Source organism: Strongylocentrotus purpuratus, unplaced genomic scaffold, assembly GCF_000002235.5.
Source record: "Strongylocentrotus purpuratus isolate Spur 01 unplaced genomic scaffold, Spur_5.0 spur5_scaffold_8, whole genome shotgun sequence".
NCBI classification, from domain to species: domain Eukaryota; kingdom Metazoa; phylum Echinodermata; class Echinoidea; order Camarodonta; family Strongylocentrotidae; genus Strongylocentrotus; species Strongylocentrotus purpuratus.
The window spans coordinates 13826571-13845917 of NW_022145614.1; the positions used below are offsets into that span (position 1 = coordinate 13826571).

The 19347-nt window shown below is 40.2% G+C and overlaps 1 protein-coding gene across 1 annotated transcript; it reads right to left on the minus strand.

Annotated features, from left to right (window-relative positions):
• Positions 1 to 15: 15 nt before the first annotated feature.
• Positions 16 to 7259, minus strand: LOC105437003 (tRNA-specific adenosine deaminase 1-like). The gene is made up of 9 exons (XM_030975646.1): positions 7105 to 7259; positions 5655 to 5732; positions 5147 to 5201; positions 4394 to 4527; positions 3080 to 3763; positions 2689 to 2908; positions 1734 to 1924; positions 1102 to 1201; positions 16 to 285 (listed from the first exon to the last, which is right to left on the minus strand). The coding sequence occupies exons 1-9, from the start codon at positions 7250 to 7252 to the stop codon at positions 66 to 68; spliced, it is 1830 nt and encodes a 609-aa protein (XP_030831506.1). The 5' UTR covers positions 7253 to 7259; the 3' UTR covers positions 16 to 65.
• Positions 7260 to 19347: the final 12088 nt, after the last annotated feature.

Genomic DNA, 19347 nt, shown 5'->3' on the forward strand with positions numbered 1-19347 from the left:
CTATCTGAATAGACAGTACAGTGTTATAACTTTTAAGTCTCATAAAGAAGATATTGTCACACACATCACTGAAATTGTGAGAATTCAACCGGTTTTCTGGCCCATGAGCTGAAAACCTTTAAAAGTTGTGTCCAAGCCTTCTGGTAATGGCTGGCGGCCATCTTGTAATCATGATAGGTCTTCAGGTCATCATGACTTTGGAGTGTCTGGGGCAATTTGTCCCTGTCTACACCTGCTAGAAGCTTCTTGAAAAGATGATAGAGTTGGCATCTGCAATTCTTGCTCCTGCATGCATATGGAAGAGAAAGTTAACAGACGGAACCATTTATAAAGCCTTTCATTGACAATGGTAATATTGAACTGTACGATTCTCGGTGGAAATAATAATAGTATCATAAGTAATTGCATGTATTTATATCCTTAAAAGACTTTATTTTCCATCTAATAAAAGCTTGTGATCTTAAAAATATTAAATAATAAGTACAGTTCACATAAACAAAGGATGAGTTCAACATAAAAAGTCACTTCACTGCATCAAAAAGAGAGAAAACAATAAATAAACAGATATACAAAGATAATGTTTATTAATTGATTAGTGACTCTGAAAAATAGTCGATGTTTAGCCATTGTAGTACCTTTTGTAGTACCTATTCAAACACTTGACAACAATTGATCTCTTTTCAGAATACAGTATTTCATGGCACAGTTGTACGACACTTGCTCCCGAGACAATTACTCTGTCAATTTCCTACCCTGACCAAATTCTTAACTTCATTCAACCCTGGACCCAACACTATACCTAACCCTAAACCTAACCCTAAATCTAATCCTAATCCTAAACCTAAACCTAACTAAAACCCATCTGCAACCCTACCCTATTAATGTGACGAAACAAAGCACGGATTAATTGTTGCAGGAGTAAATTTCAGGTCAAGCATGGCATATCTAATTTCAAAGATAAGGTTCCAGGAGAAGCAATGAGCTATTATCATACTTACAAATCGACTAAATCTGATATTGATAAATCTGAAACTAGGCCTATGGGAAGTACAGAATTCAATATTCAACAACTTTAGCAACCGATGCCATGGAGAGTGTTACCTTGATTGAGGATCATTCCATCTCTTAGCTGTAGCACCTTGTCTTTTTCCATTGGCTGTCACATCAACAGGCTGGTCAGGTACGTAACTCCAAATGATGGCTTGTCAAGGCGAAAAAGGAACAATATGGTTGATTGGTTGATACAAATATAAAAGAATTGCATTGACAGAGACATACTAAAGATTTGTTTGTCTTAAAGTGACTCGCTAACATTGCCTCAGATTCTGAAACAAAATCCTGGATTTAGCTCATGCTGCAATCATAATCATAAACCTTTAGGTCAGTCAGGAATCCCATGACTTTTACAAGGCCTGTCTGATTATCAAGATATTTATGATTGGAAATCAAAATTTCATTTTTCGTTTTCATGACGTTTTTTATAACACTACAGTCTATAGGGGAAAAGACTATGGTAAATCCGGTCACTCAAAGATTTTTATTTTTTGAGGCACTTCATGATCATTTTGAAGTGCAACTTTTTTTTAGGGCTTCAATATTACACCATATCACAGACACTAATAACACATAGCATCTCAGATTTAACAATTGTTAAATGATGCCTTTAAAAATGCACTATAACCCGGAACTGCATGAAACAAAGCTCTCAAAGATTGCCGCATCCTCCTACCTACCTGCTCCAGCTGGTGTCATCTTGCCTTTGCTTGGATCTCTCCTCCTCTCTACCTCCGTCCTGGAGTCTTTGAAGATGATGTTGGTCTGCATCACTACCGGTGAGTTTACGTGGTAACCAGGTGGAAGATTGCTCACAGGCTGCACTCTTCCAATGATTGCTCGGTGCATGGCCTGGCTGTTGAATGGACATCTGTTTTGCCATTAGAAAAAAAGAAAGGGATAGTATCAAATAGATCAAAGCTCATCTGCACTACTGAACAAGAGGGATTAGACCACGCTGCAAGGTCACTGGACAGGTGATTACTGTATCTCATCAACTCAGCTCTCAACTAACATAAGAAATAGAGGATCATGGGGGACCAATGGTCACCGATTATGCATTGTTTGTTATATAGAGGGCGCAAGTAGCTATAAGTAATGCAGTGGGCCTGTAAGGGTAGGGATATTCATAGACGAGGAAGTAGCTTTGGGAGTTTGGGTAAAAAGATTCAACATGAAAACCCATTAAAGAAAAGAAGAGCATGTGTACAGAATAAAAGGAAATAAAATTAATGGATGAAAATCATTTGATTTCATGACTTTAAAATACAGTATGATTATCATGATATGAATAGCAGGCATAAGCAGTAAACACATTGATTGGTGTTTTAAAAAAAACAGGGATTTGACAACCACATATTAGACAGAGAGACCACTTTCAAAATACATGTACAAATTATTCCACTTGACAACAGTACACTTATTTGCTAATATCACTTGATCTTTGAAATGTTTTCGATTTTTTTTGTTATGATTCATAAATTGCTACTGAAACATTGGTGTCATATTTCTTTTACTGTAACCTCCCAATTCTGAAATGTACATGCTGTACATCATGACAAACATAAATGTGAATACATGCTCCTGTATAACATCAAAACAGAACAATGAACATTTCAATAACTTAAAACTTACTGTCCAATAGTAATGGAGGATAAGTAGACAGGTTCTGAGATAAGATGGGACAGCAGAGCCCCCTGAAGTCCTACAACATTCCACTTGGCCATCTTATCACTGCAGGACATTGACAGGGTCCTGTCCCCACGGCCTGGTTTGATCCGCAGAAGTCCCACAGTATGGTAATCCTCACCGTCCGCTAGTTGGTCTTGTGGACCAGTGGGCGTTGGCTTGGCACCTGTCCTATAAATGTCTCTCTTCAGAGGTATTGCACTATTCATTTCGGAGGCATCTGTGCATCTGGTGTGGACACTACTTTGGCCAGAAGGCACTTCCTCAGAGGCACTTCCACTGGGGAGTACACTACCTGTCTTGATATCAAGTCTAGGACAACTTTGATCTTGTGGACCTGTCCTGTAAATGTCCCTCTTCAGAGGTATTGCACTATTCATTTCGGAGGCATCCGTGTGTCTGGTGTGCACACTACTTTGGCCAGAAGGCACTTCCTCAGAGGCACTTTCACTGGGGAATACTCTACTCGTCTTGATATCAAGTCTAGGACAACTTTGATCTTGTGGACTGTTCAAGGTGTCGCAGGATACTGGAAGTTCATCATCTATGGGACAGGTTCCTGAAAGGCTTCCCCTGTCTTCGTCTGATACCCGACTACCTGGCATATCATTTATACAAGGTGAGCTAGAGACTAGTTTAGTCTCACTGCAGGAACCTATTTCAATCAGTTGGTCCTGCATCGTTCTTGTCAAAGGCACTAATGCAGTTTGATGATCATCAGCAGGGTAGGATGAACATCTTTCTGCATGCTGGTCGTGATTACAACACATCCTCCTCTCAATATGGTTCTGGGTTTGGGGAACAACATGGTCTGAAACTGACTCTGATAAATCCAATTTCATTTTCTGTGTCATTGGTAGATTGGACCCATTCACCTCCTCTTCTGCTTTTCTCTTATTCAAACTGCTCATGGAATGTTTATTAATGATGTTTTGTGGGTTTTGATCAATATCATGCTGTGATGTTGGCTTGGTATCTGTAGAACCTTGGTCGTCTTTTGTGAAGATTGATGCATCACCACCTGCACATACCGGTATCACGAAAGAACAAAAATAAAGTAAGGATGTACTGTTATCTGTGCATTGGAGCAACATGTTAGTGATTAAAGTATACAGTTCACAAATGTACATCAAGAAAAAAAATGAATGGGAAGTTTAGAAGACAAAGCATGATGAGGAGAGAGATAAAGGAAAAGAGAGGGAGAGGAAGATAAAGAGAGGGTAAATGAGAAAGAGAAATTAAAAAAAAAGGAAAAGACAGAGAGGGAGACAGACACAAAAAGAGAAAGAATGAGAGGGAGAGAGAGAGAGAGAGTGAGAGAGAGAGTGAGAGGGAGAGTGAGGAGGGGTAAGACTTGAGGCTGTGCAATAATTATGTTTAAAAAACTCAACAGAATTTTAAATTTGGAGGTTTCCCCCAACATGACATTCTCTACCATTTTCATTGGTTTCTCATTTCCATTTAGGAAAAACAGTCTAATGAAAAACACCAAATACTGCATACATATCATAAATTATGTTTAAACAAAGGTAAGTCAGCCATGGAACTCAACTTGTGAGAGATCGAGGATGGAATACAATATACTAAATGACACATGCTCTACTAGATTATGATAAATTAAATGATTCAGCTATCAAACACATTGGCTTACAAGGCGTTTGACTGGTGAAGAAATGGAACCTCACTCCCTCCTTTAATTTGCATTTCCCATCTTCACCTGGCTGGTAAAAGATGCTGTTTTCATGACTCCCTGTCATCGCACATCTCAATTGATGATAGAGATACCTATATGCAATACAAATTGACAAACCAGATTTTAACTCTCTCTCTACGACTTCCCATTTTCTCTTTAACTCAACATGTTCACAAAGAATATCAACATATCACATAGACAAAATATGAGTATCAAATTAATTTTTCTAAATGTCATTTCAATTCAAATCTGATGGCCCAGTCAAGGAGTTAACAACAAAGAAGAATATCTTGATTGAACATTTTTTAAACAAGTAAAACTTCTTCCTTCATTCTACCCCTTCAACTGATCTTTTAGCACCAAATATTCTGTATCTCTTCATGTGCAAATCATGTGCCACTCTGTTTTGTTGGAGTTATGAATAAAACATTAAAGGGATTCGGTAACTTTGTCTCAGATTCTGAAACAAAATCCTGGATTTAGCTCATGCTGCAATGATAATGTTAAACCTTTAGGTCAGTCAGAAACCCCATGACTCTTACAAGTCGATCGCCTGTCTGATTATCACTACAGTCTATTGGGGAAAAACGAGTAAGGTAAAACCGGTCAATCAAAGATAACACGTGGGGCCGAGCATCTCAGATTTAACATTGTTAAACAATGCCTTTAATGTTCCAAAACACACACACAAACAAAAGTTGTTATGATTACCTCAGGAAGCCTCTCCTTGCAAGAACCTCAGCATGACTGTCATTCAATACATCACCTTTATCATAGCAGAAGGGGAGAATCAAACAAAGTTAAGTTTAAAGATCGCAATATATGTTGTCTGATTTCTTTGATTACTTTCATCTTGTTTACAATGGCCTGATAGTTCTTCATGGGATCAAACTTTACATAAAATAATGTATAATGTGTTGACAAATTTATTTCATGTGGTTTTCCAATTACTTTGAAAGACAAAATTTACATGTCCAGGAAAAATATTGAAACAAAGGCATTTCAAAGAAAGAGTTAATTTAAGTATGCAAAGATTTATCTTCTTTTTTTTGGACAAAGAATATTACTATTGCCAAACTGCAAGTTCTTTTTATAGTGTTTTTTTTAAATAGCTTTGAGTGAATTGGCTTAAGTGTCATTTTACCTAGCTCTTTCTCTGACTAATCTGGACTTCAATATTTTAAGATTCTCTTCACTGAATAGGAATTAACAAGCATACCTGTTTTACTCATCTTTGATGCGCCAACGCACTTTGAGCCAGTAGCCATGGACACCACTTTCAATTCCCTTTCAGACCCTGTTATTGGGGGAAAAAAGAAACTGAGCTGTACAAGAAGACTAATGAAATACTATAGCATTGATCAATATATAAATATCAATTGAAAACTTAAAGTAACAAAATTAAGTAATCATCAAGATCAAGATAAAAGATGACATGCATGCGCATGTAAATTTCATAACTGAAGCATACAACTCTTGGGAAGAAGTATCATGGTTACACCATGACAGTCAATGGACACATGAAAAGGAATCATCAAATACATGGTCACCCATATGCCATACTGGCCAAGTTCGAGTATTTTTTGTCTCACAATTGATACTGTAATGCCGTAGATATTACAGCCAGCGACGTGCAGGGTGTGATGGATAGTTGTAGATGCCTTTAGAGTTATGGGAGATCAGGTTGGATGATACATGGGCTAGCTGTAACTAGTAAGTAGGGTATAGACTCTAACCTGTCTTACTAGAGCACCTGTGAATGATGTTCTAGCTGGTCTTGTACCTTAAATTGCTGGAGAACGGTGCAGCAAGATCAGGCATTTCTGTATTTTGCAAATAACGTACATTATAATGTCCTACCTAGTTCAAAGCCTTCAGGAAGATTAGGTAGTGACGCTCTGTCCCTGAAAACAATGTTTGCACAGGAGACCCTATGGTCGGTTTCTGTCTCTAAAGAGAGGAGCTGACCCTACTCACACATAGGAGCATCACTATCCTGGCTGTGTAGTAAAAGCTGTGCTTTTGATTCTCAACATTTCAAACACCACTGTACAAAACTCAACTGATTTCACTCAAAATTGGTACTATGGTGACAATTGATGACACCTAAATAGCAGTAAAATACATTTTTTTCAACTTACAGATGTTAAAAAGAATAATTTAAAAATTCAAATTGTAAGTCTAGTGTCAAACTTTGCTTACAGCTGCATCGACATGACTGTGTAGAGTCCAAGCAATAATGTGTGGTGTGTACATGTATATTTGTGTATAGGTATAATAATACCCGCCTCACAGCAAGCATGCAGTGTTAGAGGTCAATACGCATTAGCATTGACTCTCTATGCTTTGCTGGAGTGACCCTACCCAAATAAGAGACTAACGATTAACGAACGAAAGAGAAAAAAAAAAATTGGTCTAGATCTATAGACGGCCTAGACCGTCATCAGAATTTCAATTCATGTCAGTCCTTAATTTCCATCTAAAAAACTTGCCTCATATTATATCACACTTCTAAATATTCAACCTTGATTGAACCAGTCTAATCTTAAGTGGAAGAAGAAGAAGAAGAAATGGGAGTGTTCGATGTTCTACACAAAATTATAATGCTGATCCACATCCCCCACGCCTATTTCTATACATGGGACTGGAGTGGGAGATATTGCTCTTACCATATAATTTCGACTGTAACACCGCAGCCAATAAAGTCCATTCCCGTCCATTCTCTGGTTTCCCTTTCCTTGGCAACGACCTTTCATAATGTGTCATGCAAATATCAGATACAGTTTGGTGAAATGACACACTTCCGAGCTTTTCCATTCTCAATTCGGCCTGCAGCTTTTTGGCCTTCTTCGGTAATGTCTACGCCTCTAGTCCTGGCGGGAAATGGCTTGCATTTCAGCAGCTAGCTAGCTGGATTCGACAAGACCTGGGAATTATAGTCTTATCTTTCAGGCTACTTTTTTTCTTCCTTCTTCTTCTTCTTCTTTTTCTTCTTATCATCATGAATATCTATCACTAATTATCATCATCACCATCATCATTTTCTTATTTTCCTATTATCATCATTGTTTAATTATTATCATTGTTCATTTCTGAGATTCTAAACATAATCTGTGAAGTATTTGGGCATTGAATTGGCATTGTAGCGCAATTTCATTTTCATCTTAAGTAGAATATCAGTTGTAAAAAAAGCAAATTCTCGTCTGAAATTTTTGTATGGACTTAAAAGCAAGACTAAAAGCAAGACGTATACTCTGTTTTGCTCTTATTCAATGTTTATTTGACTATGCTAACCCTGCATGGTATAGTAACATAAACATGTCAGATCAAAAGAAGTTGAAAATTATACAGAACAAAATGGTGAGATAACTGTTCTGGTCCAAGAACTCGTGTTGGCTACAGCGAACTTTCTAAAGCTGGTTTTCTTGAAGTCAACCAAATATCAAAACAACTAGTATTGCATCACGTGCATAAAATATATCATAGGCCTACCGAGGTCGAATCATTATATTCGATCCAACTTCGATCTTGTTACTGACTTTTTCGCTTTGAGATTTCCCACTGTAGGTGCCCTTTTTTCCAGAAAGTGCCCTTTTTTGTTGGTGCCCCCCCCCCCACTTTGAAAGTCGCTCGGCCGCCCCTGCTAACACTTGAGAGTCAGAGAAGAAATGCGAATGACATGTTATATGATTGAAATATTTATTCTTCTGTCGGTTCCTACTTTTTCATTTTGTATATACTTACGTTATAGAAATTCTACATATTCGAGATTATTTTCCTCTTCTTCCTCTTCCTCCTCCTGCTCCTCCTCCTCCTCATCTTTTTCTTCTTCTTCCTCTTCTTTTTCTTCTGGTAATTATTATCAGTTCTATCATTATTATTATTATTACCCCACCGGAAATATTTTTTTTTTTTTATCTGTTATTCTTGTAATATATTGTTGTATGGTGGAAGCTTGGCGAATAAAAAAACAATCAATCAATCAATCTACTCTAGCTCTAATTTTTCAATACAAAACTCATACTGTTTCATGTATTTTCCTCACATCTAAATCATATCCAAAACCCAGCCTTCCTGCTCATCACACATTCAAACCTATATACAAAACAGAAATTGTTGCAGCGCCATCTGTTGGAGCCCTCCGTAATCGACTGCTGATCAGACGGATGGTGATACTAGTCCCTCCATCCTATACATGAGTTTGTAAATATTTCTAAATAAACTGTATTAAATGTAAATCGCACTCGAATGGACGTAAATTACGGTTAACACACATACACACACACACACACACCCACATATACACACACGCACATAATTTGCAAGAATCTTCAGTCAATTGAAGGAGGCAGAAGGAGAACAATTATAATGAAACATAATATATCTCAATTAATTTTATTTCAACTTTTTTGGTTTCTTTTAAAAACTTTTATCCTGCTAGATTATTTCGATTTGATTTATTCATGTCTTTATGGTTTCTTTATTTTTGTGTGTTGGTTCTTTAATCCTCTGTAGTTCCCCGTTGATATTTAATTGGGAAACGGGTGGAAGTTGTAATTTAATGATGCCTTGCATCTTGCTTAGATTTCGATGGAGCTCTTTAATTGCTCTGAAGAGGAAGAAAGTTAATTTGATCAAAGCCCGAAATCATGTAGAGCCTCGATCCACCATGCTTTAATCATTCTTTACAGGATCGGATTCTGTGAGACGACTATGATGTTTTTACGATGTGTTTCTCCTGGGGCAGTATATCAATGAATTCCAATCTCCACTTTGTGAAATAACTTTAGATATCGCCAAATTTCCATGAGTTTATCCCTCAACTCTCACTGGCAGTCCTGCATGCAAAGGAACATCAACTGTTATGTACCCACTCTCGCGTCCTCTTTGTAGATGGTTTGCTAGACTTATGTGTACCTTATGAGGAGTTCAACCTATGGGGTCTGAATGGCAATGCATAACTTGTCCTTCATTGGGACATTGTTTGTTATGTCCTTACTCTTCATCCTCTTCATAGATGGTTTCCTGGATGCTTGCCTTCAGCTTCCTGGTGATTACCAGGGGATAATCTCTGCTCCAGAACTTGCCCATCTTCCTCATGATAGCAGCATGACCCATACGCCAGTCGCGACACGGTCCTCTCTTCACCAGGATGGAGGATACAAAGCTGTCCTGCTGGGCGCTGACTTTGTCCATCTGCTCTTGGACTCTGTAGAAGGTCAGGAAGTTCTTGTTCATTTCTCCAAGAAAGTCCTCTGAGTCACCCACAAGCTTCGTGCACTTTAAGTCGATGATCTCAGTTTTGGTAAGACCAGAGCCGGGAAGTCGAGGGAAGGGACCACAAGAGATACGAGCTGCTCTTCGAAGGGCTTTCTCGAGCTGGCTGGTGGTGTTCTTTGAGAGCTGGACCATGTCTCTCAGATTCCGGAGGACCTCTGTTGGTGCGCACTTCCTCAGGACCTTATCCATGTCGAGATAATCATCGGCCTTTTTGTTGTTATCCTCATAATAGTCAAGCTCTTCATCTAGTTCAGAATAATCCTCCGTGTTTGTTTCCTCACACTTGAGCCAGGGGATTTTTGTGTCGGTATCACCAGGCTTGCTAAAGTCCACTGATGATCCGATACTCATACCTTCCTCTACTGCAAGATCTCCTTCAACTGGAGATGGTGTCTTAGGCTCTTGCTCTTTCCAGCATTCCCTCCCCCTTCTCGAGAAGGGTCTTGGTTGCCATACCTCATCCATATTCAGGTCATTGTCTTGAATATTGATATCAACATCATTGTCGATTTCACTACTTGGTGACACTGAGGATGATTTAGTAATGACGTGCATATCGACCGGGTGATGGACTTCGTCTTTTGACGGCGTGTCCTCACTTTCAGCTTGGGTAATGTCTCTATCATTATCTGAGTTTCGAGTCGATTCCTTGTCAACCTCAGAATCGTTGAGGTTGGCTTCAGATGCAGCATCAAGAGCGGCTTTGTCATTATGTCGACTCTTTCCTACGTGCTGGTAGATCAAGTGATCGCTGTTTGATTGACTATTATCAGTTCTATCGGTCGCGAAGACTTCGGTTTCACCCACCGCACCAGGAAGGGAGAATCGACTGGGAGTGCTGACGTCCCGAATCGCACTCACAGAGGAACTTGATGCTAGTGGTGAGTAATGGTTGCTACAGGTAGATGGCTGCAGGAACTTACTGCTGCTTGAGAAGGCAACCGGACTCAGAGGCTCAACCTTGGTGCTTCTACGACTTAGCGACTTCTGTCCAATACTGATGTCACTGTCATTGTCACTAGGTTTGAGCGTTGTCACGGGTGTGCGTCCTCGAAGTCTGAAGTAGAGAGAGCGGACAGCAGAAACGATGTGGAGATTGGGGATCCTCCAGCGCCAATGACCACGCATAGGAGTCTGCTCCTTGTCGTCGATGATGGCAGGGCTGGTGGTCGTCAGGCCTTTCTGGGGTCGGGGGTGTGATCGATGAACAAACTAGGTGTACGGAAATGATATCAAGCAATTATAAATCATCATTATCATCATCAGCATCATTATCATCGTCATCATCATCATTATCATTCTAAAAGAAAATGGCCTTACATGTTTAACAATAGGTTAACAAAGACAAAACATTTATCCTCGATACCATTGGAGTTTGAGGTCTATTCAATGCCGCTTTACTTTTAATCAATGAATCAATCGAATCTTTCGAGTTTAGGCTACTAATGGTAATAACTATTTAACTGATAAGTATAAGAGACAGATTTATGAAAAATTGAACTTATTTTGCTCACTTTACCAATTAGGCCTATGAAATATATTATGGTTATTAATATTTTATATACGTATACTCACCAAGTTATTCATCTCTGTTCAACGTTGTATTTCCTTTTGCCTATAATAGATTTATCTCCGAATTCACGAATTGATCTCCGAAAAGAACAATTAATTCGTAAATGAAGACCAAAATTAGCATACGTTTCAAGTGAACTTGAAATGCGCCAGTAATGATACCGATGCTGTGTTTTCGTTGCTATTGTATTGAACCTGTTTGCGCTTCATACCGATATCGATGACGCAATAATGGTTTGCGCGTGTTATGATGTAACACTAAAGTACGCATACAAATTAATGTAGCATTTCCTCGCTCAATTATTAATGAGAGTAAGCTGTGCTGGAAAAAATTCATGTTTGCAAACTACCTCGTCGATACGGGTAAAAAGTGACAAAATGGCACGGCGATCCTTTTATCAATTTAATAAAAAAATGTGTTAAGAAAAGGGAACACAATCTGCCTGGGGGAGGTGGAGGGTGGGTGAGGCGGAGGGGGGAGGGGAGGGGGTCAGTCTGTTGATTGCCAGAAGCTTAGTGCAGTCAGAAGCGAAATCTAAATTTTGGATTATGTACTGAGGAGAGGGGAATAAATTCCATGTTCTGCCGGGGAGGCAGGGCGGCAATAATAATGGATAATAATGGAAGTTCCGTAGACGCTCAGGGGCACTTTTTAGAGATTTATTTTATTTGGCAAAACAACAGGAATCATAAAAATAGGCCTACCAACTACCGGGGCCCGTGAAAGGCAAACGCAAACAGGAAAATAAAAAGATAAAACACGCAGGAGAAAACTTTGGCATATAAGATAATAGAAAAATAATTCAGGGCAAGTTTACTTTCACTTTAGCTTTTGTTCAGTGAAAGTTTACACAACGAATAGGCCCACCGCCATTTCTTTTATGACCCCTTCTCACTACATCCCAGCGGTGGTGTGAACCTTGTGATCCGTACAAGCAAGGGTCATTTCAGGTCAAGCTCCCTTCGTAGTACACCCCATGGTGTTTCGATGCATGTCTGTGGCTGCGCGCCAACACTCAGTCTGACAAAATTTAAATACCGCCATCTGTATGAATATGCGAGTTATCGTCTGCGTATCGTCTGCAATTCGCTCCCTGTTATGTCCGACATTGGAGTAAACTCCGAGGGTACAACTGAGCTCCCAAAAATGTATTATTCTTTGTTTATTTGAGCCCGGGATCTTTGTAGGACATGGATTGGGATCTATGTCAGACTAAGGTCAGAGAGTTAAGCCAGAAAGGTGTGTGACAGAGAGCAGAACCTCGGAGAAGTTTTCCAAAGTTGAAAAACTCGACCATCGTCGCTGGATATTTTTCTGCATTCGAGCAGAAAGCTCTACCCACGTTCGTGTGTCGCACCTGCTCGCTCCGCCTCCCGCTAGCCGCGCTACCACATCACCGTAGCTACTCTAACCAGCTGCCCGGAGTTTCACCGGGTTTGGTTGAGTACATCCCGCTTGTCGATTTTCCGCCGTGCTCCCGTGATCTGCTTTTAAATTGGTGACTTCTCCTCAAGGTTGGCTTAGCTACCTGTCATTTCATCTCCCGAGCTGCAGTATTAGATTTTGGAAACCATGGCCTTGCACCCTTGCATTGGAAGTTATATTCTCGTCCTTCTAGCCTGCTCGACTTTCGCACTACCAAGAGAAGAGTTTGTAAGTTGACGAAATCTTTACTTTTACTTTTACTCTCAGATTTGACTATGATTTTCAAGTTTAAACAAAATATTTAGATGAAAGCTTGTATTTTTTTTTTTTTTATGGTGATCGAAGGAGTGAAGAATCAAAGTGGAATGGTCGATGACATTATTCTTTAAAATTCATTGATAGGCTTTGAGCTTTTTGCCTAAAATGCGTGGGTGATTATTATGCTATACCAAAGGACGAATTGCTAGCAGACTACATTTTCAAGAACGTTACAGCCTGACTTAATTCCAGTGATATTAAAGGTCTATAGTATCGGTATTCGGTAATAAAAACAGGCCAATAATGATACTGATTAGAGTTGTTTGTGTTCTCTCATGATTCATGTATTCACATTTAGACTGAAAACAAAAAAAAGCAATTAGTTTGAACCTTGATACGTCTAAATCCAAGTACAGTCTTACTGATAGCCCTTACATTGTACAAGATACACCTGTGCCATCAGACTACTTTCGTTATGCAAGTGGCTGGGTAGAATGTTTAATTAGATCTTCCCGCCGAGCAGACTTTTTGAAGGGCAAGAAACAACTTCCATGTGATCATAATCGCCAGGATTTTTTTCCTCAGCAAGGGAATGTTTGAGCCCACAGCTTGATTGATGCTGTGATCACGGTGATGGTTATGGTTAGGGTTGAACAAAAACTGAGATGGATCATATTGCATATGCGTGGTGTGCGTGAATCGATCGCAAGCTGAGCCTAAAAAACAATGAAAAGTTCTTTTCTGTATATGATTTATTACCAACATAGTCCATTGTTTACCGGCTCACAGGACTTGGCATTTTAACCTGTGGAGGTGTATTTTCTTAGAGAGAGAAAAAACAATAAAACATATGTGATGCAGGGTTAATTTATTATAGTGATGATAGCAATATAGCACGACAGAAAGTGTTGGAACATCAAAATTTGCATTATTCAAGGAATTTCTATATATTTTTGTTCAGTAGAGTAAAGACGCCAAGCGAGTACGTCTATAGCATTAATGTTAGATGATGCATTAGACAGTAATGTTGGACTTTTCGTCATAATTAAAGTATATTAAAAGGATAAACAAGATAAATTTGATATTTACACGATGCAAAATTGGTATGTAGGCCTATTTTGTGCAAGTTTGATAATTATGTATGCCTGCGTTATAGGTTTGAACATGGCCTATCATATTACGTCTGGCGTTGGAGAGACCAATTTGTTTCCCTCTGTTGAATAGTGATTATTAGCTTATTATCATTCTGAACAGGCTGCTGTTTAATACATTTGGTGTAAACGCAGTCCTGTATATTTTACAAACGTAGTACGTGCTCTAAGTAGTTGTTCAAACTTCAAAATATACTGATGAATTCAAATTTGCTGAGGTTGTTTTCGTTCTGACATTGGTCTTGGCATTTGCCATATTCTCATGGGACCGCTCCAGAGACGCCCAAAATGTCATAAGATGTTGCAAATCATTTCTCCGAAACACGCGCGCTGTCTATTCTTGCACTGTATGTCTGTTCGCCGAGTAATTTGCTTCACGTTCTCCCCTGCCATTCGTTCAGGACTGTAAAAGAAAAGGAAAACAAAAACAAAAACAAGGGTAACGTTTGGGTAAATACGTGCCTCACGAAATGAGGTAAATTACATGTATGTGTCCAACCATCTTTTGGGGTGATTATATTCCACACTCGCTTCAAGTTTTATTAAAAAGGTGATTGTTATTGGGATTTAAATATATCACCCAAGTCGGGCATAAAATTGACCAAAGTTGGTTGAACAGATAATGATAACTGTCCACATGCTGGGCAATTTTACCCACTATTTCATATATAGTTCTTCCATATAGAAAATATGCCCCCCTACATGCACTTTTTTTTCCTCCAAAAAAGAATACCTACTATGACGCGAAAAGGATAACGGTATTTTAACTATCCAGAACTACACTATAACTTTACTTTATTTTAAGTTCTTTATTATTTCTTCATCATGTTACTATACCATCTCTTAACTCCCCTTTTATACATCTTACTTTGAAAGGAAATTACTTATATTCTTTCACCAGGTTCGTTTTTTTTTTATAATTCGTACATACCCAGGGCTCTGTGATTAAGGGTCACTCATGAGCATATAGAGTGGGAAAAGTATTGTGACTTTTGTTTAAATTACTCATATCGATGATTCACAGTATTTGCCCCTGAACTAGGGACAGTGCACATGGTATATAGAAGAAGAGAAATCTTATACAATCAGTTCCAAGTCTATGCCTTATTTAGCATCGCAACCCCATTTCAAACTCGGTCAGGAGACTGAGAAACATTTAACGAATATATGCTATTCGTCTGACAGATCCTGTCTGCGTTTATTCAGCACAGCAACGCATCGTCACAAAACGAGTGACATTTAGCAATGTGTAGTGCACGAGTAAAGAAAATGCGCCTCAAGTTTTCAGGTGGGACTGCTGTCTCTGTGCTTGCGGGTAGCAATGGCGTAACCCTGCACACGTGCGTAGCCAGAAGGGTAGAGGGGCGTGGGGGGGGGGGGGCAACTCCCCATAAATTTCCTCCTTTTTCATACACAAATTGTTGCTAATTATGATACTCTGTATATTTATTTGTTTGCGTTACACGTTAGTTTAGTAGCCCAAAGCTAGAGGTGCAATAGTCAATTTGAACAAAAAATTCTTGCAATTTCAGTCAATTTTGTCATAACGGAAATGGGTCAAGGATGAGGCTGTGAAAACTGTAATGTAGACATCATCCTCTGTTACTCAGGCGCGGATCCAGGGGGGGGGCCGAGCGGGCCTTGGCCCCCCCCCCCCGCAAAAAAAAAAAAAAAAAAAAAAAAAAAAGAGAGAGAGAAGAAAGGAAAAGAAGGGAAAGGGAAAGAAGAGAGAAAGGGAAAGAAAAAAGTGGAAGAAAAAAGAAAAGGGGAAAGAAGGAGATCGGGGGGGGGGGGGGCCGAAAGAGCCTTGCCTCCCAGGCTGTTGACCCCCCCCCCCCCCAATCAAAAAAATATGAGAGAAGGAAGGAAAGGGAAAGAAAAAAGGAAAAGAGGAGATACTTGCGTACTGATGGGGGGGGGGGGGGGGCTTGGGGGAAATCAAATTCAAACGTGGTTTATTTCTAATTCCACAACCATGGATTACAAATAATGCTGAAATTACTTAATTTCCGAGATTTTTTCTCACTTTTTAGTAAATTATACGTTTGTATGTGTTTGTTGGAAAATGACAAATTCCTAAATTTACAGCCAGGCAAGAAATATGATTCTTGAGATTCCTACATGTCAGGGCCCGAGGTACGGCAGGAATCGGGAGCCTCGAGCTCCCTCCACCCTCCTACACTTTTTTTGAAAAAGTGTAATAAAGAGAAATAAAATAGAATGAGAGCAAGAAAGAGAGAATAGTTAACTGCCCGTGTTAAAAAATAATGAGGCATCAAAATATGCTCATCTGAACTGGATTAAATGCCTAAAACCCCTAAGCTTCCGGGTGCTCTGCCCCCATGGACTCCACCTATAGGGCCCTACGGGGACCCATAGATGCTTATCTGACGGTAATTTAATGCCTAAAACCCCTGATTTGGGGGGGGGGGCTCTGCCCCCTGTACCCCACGCCAATAGTGTCCTGCCAGTGTCACAAAAAAAATAAGGTATACAAAAAAAGAAGCTCATCGGGCCTTAGTTAAACGCCTAAAACCCCTGAGCTTCCGGGGCCGGCTCCGCCGTCTCGACCCCACCAGGGGCCCTAAGGCGGGCACCTGAATGCATATCTGACCGTAAGTTATTGCCTTAAACCCCTGAGCTTGCGGGGTCGGACAAGGTATCAAAATATGTTTATCGGACCGCAGGCACGTAGCCAGGCGGGGGCGTAGGAAGAAAAAGGAGCAGACAAAGGATATCTTTGAAATTCAGAATCAAGAACGGTACAGCAAATCGTCTTCTTTCTCTCTTAATCTTATGAAACGTCAAAGCTTCCGCGCTTTGCGCGCGGAAGGGGGGGGGGGACCTGAATTCAAACGAGGATCCAGAGGCGAGAACTATAATACGAATCTTTAATGATTTAACGAAACATAAAAGCTTCCGCGCTTCGCGCGGGATAGAGGGGGAACTAAATTCCGACGTGGATTATTTTCGAGAACGGTACAACGAATCGTCTTCTTTCTCTAATGATTTAATAAAAATTAAAAGCTTCCGCGGGAGGGGGGGGGGGGACCTGAATTCAGACAAGGAATAAGAGTCGAGAACGGTACAACGAATCGTCTTCTTTCTCTAATGATTTAATGAAAATTAAAAGCTTCCGCGGGAGGGGGGACCTGAATTCAGACAAGGAATAAGAGTCGAGAACGGTACAACGAATCGTCTTCTTTCTTTAATATTGTGATGAAACGTCAAAGCTTCCGCGCTTCGCGCAGGAGAGGGAGGGGGGGGGGGACTGAATCGAGAACGGTACAACGAATCATCTTCTTTCTCTAATGATTTAAGGATTCGTAAAAGCTTCCACGCTTCGCGCGGAAGGGGGAAAACTAAATTCAGACGAGGATTAAGAATCGAGAACTGTACAACGAATCGTCTGGTTTCTTTAATATTTTGATGAAACGTCAAAGCTTCCGCGCTTCGCGCAGGAGGGGGAGGGGGGGGGGGGACTGAATTTAGACAAGGATTAAGAGTCGAGAACGGTACAACGAATCGTCTTCTTTCTCTAATGATTTAAGGATTCGTAAAAGCTTCCACGCTTTGCGCGGAAGGGGGAAAACTAAATTCAGACGAGGATTAAGAATCGAGAACTGTACAACGAATCGTCTTGTTTCTCGAATGATTTAATGCAACGTAAAAGGTTCCGAGCTTCGCGCGGAAGAGGGGAGAATCTAAATTCAGACGAAGATTATTTTCGAAAACGGTACAACTAATCGTCTTCTTTCTCTCATGATTTAATGAAAATTAAAAGCTTCCGCGAGAGGGGGGGGGGACCTGAATTCAGACGAGGATTAAGAGTCGAGAACGGTACAACGAATCGTCTTCTTTCTTTAATATTTTAATGAAACGTCAAAGCTTCCGCGCTTCGCGCAGGAGGGGGAAAATCTAAATTCAGACGAGGATTATTTTCAAAAACGGTACAACGAATCGTCTTCTTTCTTTAATATTTTATTGAAACGTCAAAGCTTCCGCGCTTCGTGCAGGAGGGGGAGGGGGGGGGGACTGAATTTAGACAAGGATTAAGAGTCGAGAACGGTACAACGAATCGTCTTCTTTCTTTAATATTGTGATGAAACGTCAAAGCTTCCGCGCTTCGCGCAGGAGGGGGAGGGGGGGGGGGACTGAATCGAGAACGGTACAACGAATCGTCTTCTTTCTCTAATGATTTAAGGATTCGTAAAAGCTTCCACGCTTCGCGCGGAAGGGGGAAAACTAAATTCAGACGAGGATTAAGAATCGAGAACTGTACAACGAATCGTCTGGTTTCTTTAATATTTTGATGAAACGTCAAAGCTTCCGCGCTTCGCGCAGGAGGGGGAGGGGGGGGGACTGAATTTAGACAAGGATTAAGAGTCGAGAACGGTACAACGAATCGTCTTCTTTCTCTAATGATTTAAGGATTCGTAAAAGCTTCCACGCTTTGCGCGGAAGGGGGAAAACTAAATTCAGACGAGGATTAAGAATCGAGAACTGTACAACGAATCGTCTTGTTTCTCGAATGATTAAATGCAACGTAAAAGCTTCCGAGCTTCGCGCGGAAGAGGGGAAAATCTAAATTCAGACGAAGATTATTTTCGAAAACGGTACAACTAATCGTCTTCTTTCTCTCATGATTTAATGAAAATTAAAGGCTTCCGCGAGAGGGGGGGGGGGACCTGAATTCAGACGAGGATTAAGAGTCGAGAACGGTACAACGAATCGTCTTCTTTCTTTAATATTTTAATGAAACGTCAAAGCTTCCGCGCTTCGCGCAGGAGGGGGAAAATCTAAATTTAGACGAGGATTATTTTCAAAAACGGTACAACGAATCGTCTTCTTTCTTTAATATTTTAATGAAACGTCAAAGCTTCCGCGCTTCGCGCGGGAGGGGAAAAATCTAAATTCAGACGAGGATTATTTTCAAAAACGGTACAACGAATCGTCTTCTTTCTTTAATATTTTATTGAAACGTCAAAGCTTCCGCGCTTCGTGCAGGAGGGGGAGGGGGGGGGACTGAATTTAGACAAGGATTAAGAGTCGAGAACGGTACAACGAATCGTCGTCTTTCTCTAATGATTTAATGAAACGTAAAAGCTTCCACGCTTCGCGCGGAAGGAGGAAAACTGAATTCAGACGAGGATTAAGAGTCGAGAACTGTACAACGCATCGTCTTGTTTCTCGAATGATTTAATGAAACGTAAAAGCTTCCGCGC

Coding starts and splice junctions, on each gene's coding strand:
- LOC105437003 (XM_030975646.1), bottom strand. CDS start 7,252: ATGGAAAAGCTCGGAAGTGTGTCATTTCACCAAACTGTATCTGATATT. Junction 5,733..7,104: donor GTTACAGTCGAAATTATATG/GTAAGAGCAATA, acceptor CCCCAATAACAG/GGTCTGAAAGGGAATTGAAA. Junction 286..1,101: donor TGGAATGATCCTCAATCAAG/GTAACACTCTCC, acceptor ATATGCATGCAG/GAGCAAGAATTGCAGATGCC.